The 12,384-nt window shown below is 40.9% G+C and overlaps 1 protein-coding gene across 3 annotated transcripts in view; it reads right to left on the bottom strand.

Moving 5' to 3' along the window:
* The window catches only part of tle2b (TLE family member 2, transcriptional corepressor b), a 72,602-nt gene that overhangs the window by 43,434 nt on the left and 16,784 nt on the right, over positions 1–12,384 (bottom strand). For all 3 annotated transcript variants that reach the window (XM_080032803.1, XM_080032805.1, XM_080032804.1), the window contains exon 4: positions 977–1,021. In XM_080032803.1, the coding sequence (XP_079888929.1) occupies positions 977–1,021 (45 nt within the window). The remainder of the gene's footprint in view (positions 1–976; positions 1,022–12,384) is intronic.

Genomic DNA, 12,384 nt, shown 5'->3' with positions numbered 1-12,384 from the left:
AGATGGCATGACTGATAGATAGTCGGTCACCTTTAAAGGAAGATGCCATTCAACTGGATAATGATTCTATGTGCATGGAGGTGACTGTCAACACAGAGGAACAGATCGCATGTCTGCTAGCTGTCTGTCTGCCTTTTTGTCTGCAATTTGACTGTCTTCCCTTTCCTGCAGTGCTACTCAGACAGCAAATTAGCAGCAAGAGAGGGGACTGACAAGCACAGTCACCGGCTCCAGAGATCACACACTGCTCATCCGACACATGTCTTCCTTCAAGAATACCAGATCTCAAGTGAAGATAAATGGGAATCATACACCATTTAAACCGGGGCCTTCTTTTATCACCTGCTACCTGGTATTTGGGCTTTCCATTGTTATGGAAGAGCCGGTGGGTGATTTCAAACAGAATCCCCATCCATCCCCATGCTGCAGATAATGGCTAAGCCTTGTCTTGTCAGTTAACAGTTGTCTGTCGCCCAACAATTCTGCAAAGCATACATTTGCCAATCGCCAGGGTTACCATATGTACCAGCGGGATTAATAGTATTATCATTCCCTAATTGTCACATTAGTATTTTTGTTTCTTCTCTCTCCCTCCAGCAGCCACTGATTACTTGTTGTGTTTGATGATGACCAAGGAAGAGACTCACTGTCCATACAAATAAATGTTTAGTAAATAGGGACTTCATAACTGTGCAGGAGGACATACACTCTGCATTCATGTTACAGTACTGGTGTTTTTTCATATGCAGGCACAGAGAGGAAATCTACAGTGGAGTGCAAGTGACCCCAACTGTAAACTAATTCAATCAGCCATCCGTTGCTGTGTGACGACACCACCTGTTGCTTTTGTAACCTGATTGGGGATTTGTCCAACTTATTCACAAATATAGAGGTGACTTGGAAAGTAAAAATAAATAAAACAGAACAGCGACCAGAAAATGTAAATAAATAACGGACACTGATTAGTCTTTCTTACCTGTTTGTGCATCTCGATGTTGAGACCGTAGGACATTTCATAGTACTGTGGAGACAAACACAAATGACAGAGCTTCGTTAGTGTTTCACACACAGCACACGTTAGATTTTAGTCTTACACAGTGTCTCCCATTGGAAATCTGTTGCACATAGCAGCTGTTGGTTTGTGAGAGTGCTTTTAATAAGAGGAAGAAAAGACAGTGAAATGTGAGAGAGAGAGAGAGAGAGAGAGAGAGAGAGAGAGTGTGTGTGTGTGCGTGGTAAACAAAAAAGTGGGTGTGTGTCGGTGTAGATAATGAGGTACTTGTCTCAGTGTGAGTTATGTTGGATCACTGTCTCAGCATGTGTGAGTTTCTGTGTGTATGTGTGTGTGCGTGTGTGTGTGTGTGTGTGTGTGTGTGTGTGTGTGTGTGTGTGTGTGTGTGTGTGTGTGTGTGTGTGTATGTCTGTGTGTCTGTGTGTGTGTGAACATCAGTAATGTGCTGTAATGGTATTGGTGGCGAGCGGCATATAGACAGCGAGGATCCGTCATGGTGACGAAGTCAGCCTCTGCCGCCGGATGAGCAACGCTCTGACTGATGAGAACGAGGCACTACTCTCTCTTTCTCTCTTTATCCCCCATCTCATTCAGTCCATCCCCCTCACTCCTATCTCTTTATTTTAGTGATTGTCAGTCTATCTTTTCGATCACCGCTCCTTCTCTTTCTCTAGCTATTCCCTTCCTCCTTTTTTATAGCTGTTAGATGATCTTTTTGCTCTTCTTTTCTTCTCCCTCTCGCGGTACTTTGTCTATTTTCATGACTTGCTATATGTGTCTGTCAGTCACATCCATGTACACTCAACAAAAATATAAACACTTTTGTTTTTGCTCCCATTTTTCATGAGATGGACTTAGAGATCTAAAATTCATTCCAGATACACAATTGTACCATTTCTCTCAAACATTGTTCACAAATCTGTCTAAATGTGTGATAGTGAGCACTTCTGCTTTGCTGAGATAATCCATCCCACCTCACAGGTGTGCCACATCAAGATGTTGATCTGACATCATGATTAGTGCACAGGTGTGCCTTAGACTGTCCACAATAAAAGGCCACTCTGAAATGTGCATTGTTTTGCTTTATTGGGGGTCTGGGGACTCAGAACCAGTCAGTATCTGGTGTGACCACCATTTGCCTCATGCAGTGCAACACATCTTCTTCGCATAGAGTTGATCAGATTGTCAATTGTGGCCTGTGGAATGTTGGTCCACTCCTCTTCAATGGCTGTGCGAAGTTGCTGGAGACGGCTTATGGTGGAGAAATGAACATTCAATGCACGAGCAACAGATCTGGTTGACATTCCAGCTGTCAGCATGCCAATTGCACGCTCCCTCAATGCTTGTGGCATCAGTGGCATTTTGCTGTGAGACAAAACTGCACATTTTAGGGTGGCCTTTTATTGTGGACAGTCTAAGGCACACCTGTGCACTAATCATGATGTCAGATCAGCATCTTGATGTGGCACACCTGTGAGGTGGGATGGATTATCTCAGCAAAGCAGAAGTGCTCACTATCACACATTTAGACAGATTTGTGAACAATGTTTGAGAGAAATGGTACAATTGTGTATCTGGAATGAATTTTAGATCTTTAAGTCCATCTCATGAAAAATGGGAGCAAAAACAAAAGTGTTGCGTTTATATTTTTGTTGAGTGTATGTACCTGTGCATCAAAATGTATGTTTCAATATGCTTTATTGGCATGAACATAATTAAGTACAGTACTACAGCCAGATGACATACACAAGATAAGTGTAATAACTCATAATAACAAAGAGAAAAAAGGTGTTTGCATTACTACACTTTACAGCGATAAATACAAAACACAGCATACACTCAGCTACACACTACACAGCAGCATAACTATACTACGTACGTACGTACGAGTCTATACTGAAAGAAACAATGAATGAAGCACAGACTACACATTACAAAATAATAAAATATTACAAGAAACTATTTTGTGATTGAATTGTAGTGATGAGAACTATAAACGAAAGCTATTAAAAAAGAGGAGGCGGATTTTGTACTACGGTACATGTTGTTTCTCCCTGAGGCTGTGACATACCCCGACATCATTTGCTGCTTCAGTGGCAATGTCAGCCTCCCCCTAACCAATTCTGCTCTGAAAGACTGTTGATTTCTTGGTATATTGGTAAAGAACTTCTTTACAGCCATTTCTGCCGCTTCTTCATCACTCCCCAAATTAAAAGTAAATCATCTCAGTCACAACAACAGTGTGGGAGACAGTGTGGACAAATGGCTGCCAATCACTCGCACATTTTCTGGACATGTCCCAAAATTTAAATATTTTAGAGTAATATGCGTTTAATTTTGAAAAAGTTTTTGGGATATGACCAACCTGTTGATGTTAAGGTCCTGTATTTAGTTATAATAAGAGAGGATGTTATTAATAAAAAGGACTGGTATTTCTGTAAAATATTGTTTATTGGCTGCAAAAAAGCGATACCAAGAAATTGGTACAAACCTGATCCTCCAAGCATTCAACAGTGGAACAATAACAATATAATCAAGGAAATCTTTACAATGGAAAGGATGACTTTTTCTCTAAGATCTAAAGGATCAATTTTCCTCAGATAATGGGAGAAATGGACTGTCTTTATATCAGAAGAATCGGACGCTATGAGTCTGTGGACAATTAAAGGTCATTTGATGTGGATATGTGGAATCATGTAAGCTCGACTGTAGTGCCCCACACTATGTTCTTTGTGTTGTTTGAATTTTGTGTAAACATTTAAAATATAAAGAGTTTAAAAAAAGCATTCCACTGAGTTACACACAAGGAAGTTTACAGATTGTTCTTCATCCATCTATCCATCCATCCATCAATCCATCCATCCATCACTTTGTGCTGTTCCTCTGTTGTCACCCTCCTGTGGATTCTCTCTCACTCTCTTCTGCCAAAACCTTTTCTGTCCTTTTTACCAATTACCCTTTTTCTTTGCTTTTTCAACCTTCCTTCCTTTCCTCTCTCTTCTCCCTCTGACTCACTATCGCTCTGTCATCTCACCTTGCCTTTTACCTATCTGCTGTATCATTTTCGTCCTTTACTCTATTTTCAACTCTCTCATTCTTCCTCCTTTTTAAAGTCGTTCCTATCAATCATCTTTTCCGTAATGTTCTGCATCTCTTTTTTCATGCTCTCTCTCTCTCTCTCTCCATTGCCATTTTCTGCTTGGCTCGCTCACTTTGTATATTTGCCCTCCCTCATCCTTGTCGAGCACTATATCTATATTCTCCCCTTTCTCTCCCTGTGTGGAGCTCACCTCCGCTGTGTATTCCGCTCTTCTTTCATTCCATTTCTCTCATATGCGGACTAAGACACGCACAACAAAGAAATGTGTTACCATGCACACAAAACCAAATGCAATCGTTGTGATCCCTTTCAAAAGTAAAAAAATAAATAAAAAAAATGCAAACGTACTTCACCTGGGCAGGCACACACCTGAAAAAAGACACACACATACACACTTTAAAGCACACACATACTCACACATACATAACGTATACTTTGGCTAGCTCTTTGTGTTTCCACGTCTGCCTCTCCTCCAGCCCTCTCAACATGAAAGATATGTGACATCTCTCTTTGTTCTCCTTCTCTCCCTCCATCTGTTCCATCAGCCTCTCCACCTCTAAGTCATCACTCTCCGTTTCCTTTTTTCACTCGCTCCCCTTTCATTCTCTCCTCTCCAACATCCTCTTTTCATTTAGTATCTTACTTCTTCCCCCCCCCCCCCCCCCCCCCACTACACGAACAGCTGAGTGCAACAACCAGAGCCACAGTATTTGAATACAACCTTGCAGGTAACAAAATACTGTAGCTCACTGCAGCAGTGCGTCTCGGAAGGAGCTCTCTACTCTGGACTATAAAGCGTCTGGCTGTATAGAGCAAACCTTATGATGGACGGGACACGTACGGCAAGCAGTGGTAAGATGTGACTACTTGGGTAATGATTTTGTGGTAAATCTGTTACTTTACTACATTATTTCCATATTCTGCTACTTTCCACACTCCCTACCTTTAAGAGACATATTATCCTTTTAACTGCACGGGTATTTGACAGCAACTGTATGGTTACTAGTTACACTGAATGAGCCTGGTCCTACCAGACCATCGTACTTCATTTCATTTGTACAGAAGGTCTGGAATCGCTCAATTGACAAACGTTAACTCACTTCTAGGCGGGTGTCTGTTGAAGTTTAAAACTATTGGATCTGCCCAGTGCCACTGGATCTGCCATAACCAATCGCATAACTGAAACTGGCGCAGGTAAAAATCTATCCGGAGAAAGCGGGCGAATATATCGCGGACCCAGACTGACTACTGAAGAGAAATGAAAATTGAGCGGAAGTAGGTAGGCGGGCGGTGCCAGGCTCACAAAAATCCTTTAACATTATACAGTCATATGAAAAAGTTTGGGAACCCCTCTCAGCCGGCATTATAATTGACTCTGCTTTCACAAAAAAAAGATAAAAGTGGTATGTCTTTAATTTACCAGGAACAGCTAACTACTGGGATGTTTTCCAAACAAAGATTTTTTGAAAAGCAGTATTTGGTTGTGTGAAATAAAATAAAATGTGAAAAACTGGCTGTGCAAAAATATGGGTACCCTTGTGGTTTTGTTGATTTTAATGCCTGTAACAGCATGTAAAACTGATGACTTTAAACACAAAGTTGGTTGGATTATGTTGTTAAGCCTTGAACCTCATAGAAATGTCTGTTTAATCATGAGAAAATGTATTTTAGGTGCCTAAATGCAGGTTGCACTTCTCTTTGACTCTCTGCTGAAGTGAGACAGAATGGGACCATCAAAACTGCTCCCAAAATATCTTAAAAACAAAGATTATTCATTATCATGGTTTAGGGGAAGGCTACAAGAAGCTTTCCCAAAGGTTTCAATTGTCAATTTCTACTGTAAGGAACGTTGTCAGGGAATGGAAGGACACAGGCACAGTTGCAGTTAAACCCAGGTCTAGCAGACCAAGAAAAGTACAAGAGCGGCATATGCGGCGGATTGTGAGAATGGTTGCACACAACCCAAAGATCACCTCCAAAGACCTGCAAGAACATCTGGCTGCAGATTGTGTATCTGTACATGGTTCAACAAATCAGTGCAATGTTGCCGGCTGAGAGGGGTTCCCAAACTTTTTCATATGACTGTATATAACAATATAACTCATTAGGAGTCACTCTGCATTAAGAGTGCTTTCACTTTTGATATTTTAAGTACTTCTTTTTGACAAAACATACTTCTACCACAAAGGACACAAGGCATGAATTGCCTTTAACAAAATTATGGGCAATATTTATCTGAATGCAAAACTTTGCAACTCATTCTCAAAGTAGGAGGAGGTTATGTATCAGTGCTCCTCATTGTACCGCCATTACAGAGCTGCAGCACAATTGCTGATAACAATATTAAATAAATTGTGATGTTTTATTGGTCCCTGAAGGATCATTTCCTTCTTGGCTCGCTTCCTTTCAGTGAGGTCACATAGAGAACAGTGTCACCTAAAGGACAGCTCAGAATGCTTTACGTTCATTTGCCATGGTGGCTAGAAACGTGACTCATTCAGTCCAACAAAGACGAAACAGCATTACAATCAGGTGAGCTAAGAGCTGAATGGGAATAACAGCGAGGAGCCAAACACTACTGGATCAGTAACATCATCACTCAAGATACATTACTGGTAAAGTTGCTCCAGCTAAACATTTGCTGTGGTACTAACCATACAACTAATGAATTTCGACAAGCAATTGGTCCAGTCAGGGCTTCCTTGGAAGGGGAAGAAAGCAGATGACAAGTTGTCCTGTGGATGTAGGCTAGACAGCATTGAAGTGACAATTGTCCTTGTGCAGTCCCGTGACACCGCTCTATGGCAGTCTAGTATGGGCTTTGTCTACTGTCCTTTGTGGGCTGTGAATGTGTCAACGTAGTACGGTAACAGTTACATGCAATGTTCAGTTCAACTCATGTGGTAATTACAGTGAGACCTTTACTCCTGTTTTGTCTTATTTATATTTAAATATGTTACAAGCCTATTCAAGTATACAGTCCAGCTCCATAGACCTCATGAGGAAAAAATAAATAAAAACTTGTATATTATATTGTTTTGTATCAATTAGACTTACATACCATACAGGTGTACTAAGACATAGTTACGCTAAAGTAATGCACCACTGCACTGTGGTGAAATTGCAGCGGTACAGTATGTGTTTTCTGTTTGCAGGCAGTCCCCCACTCCCCCAACCTCCAATATATCCCCCCCCCCACACTCACATCCCATTCCCGCCGTTCTGCCTTATATAATCCCTCTGTTGGGTCCCTGCGTTCTCATTCAGCAGTCTGTGTAAGATCTGTCTACTCGGGTTGCGTATCTATGTGAGTGCAGCAGATTGTGTGTGTGTGTGTGTGTGTGTGTGTGTGTGTGTGTGTGTGTGTGTGTGTGTGTGTGTGTGTGTGTGTGTGTGTGTGTGTGTGTGTGTGTGTGTGTGTGTGTGTGTGTGTGCGTTAAGCCTGGCAGTAGGGGCACTAAGCCAGCTGGCTGATGTCGCTTACCAAGGAGACCAAGCACTGCCCACCCAGAGAGCAGGGAAACAGAACGATGTTTGTGTGTGTGTTTGTTTGTTTGTTTGTGTCGCTACCATTAACTTCCCTCCACTGTTTGCCTGCTTTTTGGCCCTTCATGTCCGTTCAGCAGGCGGTTTACTTTAGATAGGATAACATTGCGGTGTCAACCATGCTTATCTGATCACACTGTAACGTGCACTCTTCTGAACAAAGCCCGTATCTAATGTCTATCTGCCGCTAATAACATACACGCTGCACTGTCATCATGTGGTCAAAGCAGACAAAAAGCATTCCTCCATTTCTCTCAATGAGCTGGGCTCTCTCTCTGTCGTTCTCTCACACAATCTCTCTTTCCTTTTTCCTTCTTCCTTCTATCGTGTTTCCCTCCTCTTTACACTCCTCCATTTTTCGGGGACTGTTTGCTCTTTCGTTACCCCTCCCTCCCCCCACCCCCATGGTGTTGAAAGAGTGCCACTCTCTCTCTCTCTCTCTCTCTCTCTCTCTCTCTCTCTCTCTCGATATCTCTTCCTTGCATTCTGCAAAGAACACTGGCAGACTTTAAAAATGAGCTTCAGGAAGTGGGTCTAATCCAAGGTGATTTATCTAAATGGGACATTTGTGTGTGTGTGTGTGTGTGTGTGTGTGTGTGTGTGTGTGTGTGTGTGTGTGTGTGTGTGTGTGTGTGTGTGTGTGTGTGTGTGTGTGTGTGTGTGTGTGTGTGTGTGTGTGTGTGTGTGTGTGTGTGTGTGTGTGTAAATCTATACTGGAGTGTGTCCATATTCATACAAAATGTGTGTCTATGTATGCACAAGCAGCTTGTGTTTACTCCTGCATGTATTATTTGTGTGTGTGTGTGTGTGTGGGGGTGTGGATGTGTGTAAAAACCCTAACAAAAGCATTGTTTATCCGTGTCTCTAGGGTGAGCTTGTCTCTTTCATCTGCCCACCCACACACACACACACACACACACACACACACACACACACACACACACACACACACACACACACACACACACACACACACACACACACACACACACACACACACACACACAGCACACTGCCGTTTAAACATTTATTACCACTCTGCGCTAACCCACATCAGAGGTTAGGTTAGCAGGCTCTGACTTCTCCATTGTGTCCTGTCAACGGCTGACGACTAAATCAGTCCGACAGACATTCTGCCTCGCTGCAGCTTCTCTTGCAGCCGGTTTCATCAGAGAGAGAGAGAGAGAGAGAGAGAGAGAGAGAGAGAGAGAGAAACAGCAACTGGGGATAGCACCAACCTTGAATTTGAGAGGATTTTTACATCCATAAACACATGTGTACAGTGAGTGCAACAAAGAGAGATGAGTGCATCTTTTACAAAACTCTCCCGTCCTTGTTTGCTCCAGACGGTTCAGACAGGTTTAAGACTCTTAAAACAGACTCAATCCTTCCCTGCATCTGGCCCCCGCTTAAATCCCCAGGCCAAAGTCCCACTATCGGATGGCAGAGCAACGGTTGGCTCGGAGAGGAGCAATCCCTCTTCAGATTCTTCCCTCTTTCTTCCTGCTATCTTACATCAGAATAATTTTTCCTTCATTTTCCCCCATCCGTGACTTTTCTCTTCATCTCCTCTTGTCTATTCAACCCATCCTCCATCTCCTTTTGCTCTATCACACTCATCCACAAAAGTGCACCTCTTTTTTGTCTTTGATGGGTTTCATCTCCCTTTTTTTTAGCCAGTGTCCTTGTTCTGTTTTCTTTTCTCCTTTTTCTGCTTCTTCTGCCAATGCCCTTGTGCCCTCTCTCTTTCTACCTCTCTCTCCCTCTCTCTCTCCTATTCCTCTTTCATCTCTGTCTATTTTGTTGAGTCTTTCTCTCTCTCTATCTCAATGTCCCCATCTCTCTCTCTCTCTCTCTCTCTCTCTCTCTTTTCACTTCCCTTATTACCCCACCTCCCCTCCTTTTCTGCAGTGGTCTGTGACTGTAATGTTGCTGAAGAGAACACAGTGTGTCATCCTGAATCAGACAGATGAGCTGGGAGCAGAGTAAAGAGGCTGGGAGCACCGCATTAATCCACACACACACACACACACACACACACACACACACACACACACACACACACACTCTTCATCCCTGCCTGAGGGGATGTACTGAACGGATGCCGCACACAGATACATACACACACACACTCACAATGTTCCAACAAATGACCACATGGCCAGCATGACTAAAAAACACTGAGCTCATGATACAATCCTAATTCTAGCTTCAAAATAAAATGTTTAACGTTATGGTCACCAAAGTTAGCCTGATGCATTAGTTACGAATGTTGGTAATATAATGTTTGCAAAACCTGCATTTGGCGTAAGCAATTATTTTACTTCACAACCCACTAATCCAAAGCTACCTTGTAGTATGTAATTTGATTGTTTTGTGTGGTTTTTTTTTACAATGGATTTGACGTGAAAGTAAATGACAATTAATTCATAATCATCAGGCTACTAACGTCTGAATTGTTGTTGTCTTGCTACTGTAAAGAAGTTTAGTTTTTGAAAATGAAGCACACAGCCTAAACTTCATGCATATTTTTTCCGTCTACTGTATTTAGTCACATCTAAAATGCTTTTCATACATACCTTCCAGATGGTTTGGTCTCAAGATTATTCATCAATCACTTCATTGTTTATACACTTATGTATTCATTGTTTTTACGCTAATTTTGAATAATATATATATATATATATATATATATATATATATATATATATATATGTAGCATGGCCGTTCATTAATGTCAGACCCCTGCAGCGATGTTGTACCTCAGTTACAACACACACCGTGATGGAGAGACCACCTATTGTGATTCCCAACTGTGAGTTGTCACACTCCAGTAGAATTGTATTTCTTATACTTGATATTAAAGGCTGTGGGCAGTCCACTCCCCCACAAGGGTTTTGTCTTGTGGTTAGAGTTCGAATTAGTGGAGGGCTGCAGAAAAGTCAAAACTAGTAAAAAAGTGTTCTTTTAATAATTGAATCATATAGGGAAATAAATAAGGAAGTACAACATATTAGATTCTTGTACAGCCTTCATTCATAAGAACACCATAGAGGTTTTCACTTTTTCAGCCAACAAGTATTCAACAGTCCACTTCATCTAGCGTGTGGGGAAGAAAGGAGACATTAACACAAAGTTCAACATGAATTAAAATCTGACTTGTAGGGGTTTATGTTGCTTTTTCATCTCATCTCCTTTCAAATTCTACTGAGCCACAGTGCTTGTGTATCTACTATTTGCAAGGTTCAACCTCAGGGGGAACATAACTCTCTAGGCGGGAGTCTTGCTTGTACTTTGTGTAAGCATGTGACGGACAGGTCTACGCCCCCTGATTAGCCAGGGCTACGATGCAACCATATTTAAAAATACACAGTGGAATTCTGGGAGAGCAGTGAAATCTGAGAGCCATGAATTATAAATACAACAGGAGGAGAAAAGCAAGACGCCCACAGACACTCTGAATGAAAGCGGGTTGATGTTTGTGTGTTTGCAGCTACCGCTGAAGTTACAAGTTGCCAATGTCTCTCTACACATACAAAGAAATTAGGCAGTCTGGTAGAGCAGCCAAGATAAAACATGTACTCCATCCAAAAAGATAGAGGGGGTCTGCCAAAGGTACAAAAACACTATATCTGCTTGAAAAACACTCCACATACAGGAGCAATTTAAGAGGGTTATGGCATCACCTCTCCAAGCATGAAATGTGTAAAATGCAACCAGCTATAGAATTCCACTGGTAAATGTGAGGAAAAACAAACTTCCTGACTTTGAAAAGTTCCATGCCATAAGGACATAGCCAGAAGCACAGTGAAACTAACACCTTCTGTTAAAACAGGATAGCAGGTAGAAAAGTACAGCTCCAGCTAATTCAATATCGCTGCAGTAATTGGCTTTACGTCAGCCTTTTGGTTTGTTAATGTCACATCCTCTCAAGTAGTTAAATGTACAAGGGACTGGGTTTTTCATCTCTATAAGTCTATTACCACAATGAATCATTAGCTTAAAGTTAGCTAATGTGAAAAAACAGTATTTAAAAGAATGAAAGATTAATATTTTGAATCAAAGATACCAATTGAATTTGAATTGAATTGAATTGAATTTATTTCAGACATATCAAAACCATACAAAAACAAAATGAAAAACATGAAAATACAATAAACTAAAATTATGTTTAAATTACTTCACAAAAAAAAAATACATATATTGATATGATATGCCTGAAAAGGAGTAGGAAGAAGTATATACTTATTTAATCCTACCCCTTTTCTATAGTTAAAAAAATAATATTTATTAGCCTGTATTCCTTATAATCTCTATACAATTTATCTATACAATTGGCGATACTACATTTGATATCAACAATTCACACATATATACAACTTGATATAGGCCTACTATGATTTTTAATATTTTATATATTTACACAATGCATGTATCCATATCTATATACAATCGATATACTGTATCTATATCTACATATACAATAGATACGATACAACATTTGTTTAAAATTACTGTTGATAAAATATGAGAGAATTGCTTGGTTTAAGTGTTTTTCATGTCAATTCTAGCACCGCCTGTACTGTCACGATGTATAATGTATCAAATGTATATATTTAGGATTTTCACACAGTTAGCTGCAACTAACATTTCCACTTGAAGCATGGCTTCATAAGATTTTCAGCTATTTGCCTCTGACAAAAATCCATGCTCCAAGCAGGATTGG

Source organism: Ammodytes marinus, assembly GCF_949987685.1.
Source record: "Ammodytes marinus genome assembly, chromosome: 8".
NCBI lineage: Eukaryota > Metazoa > Chordata > Actinopteri > Uranoscopiformes > Ammodytidae > Ammodytes > Ammodytes marinus.
This window is presented reverse-complemented; position numbering and strand designations above follow the sequence as displayed.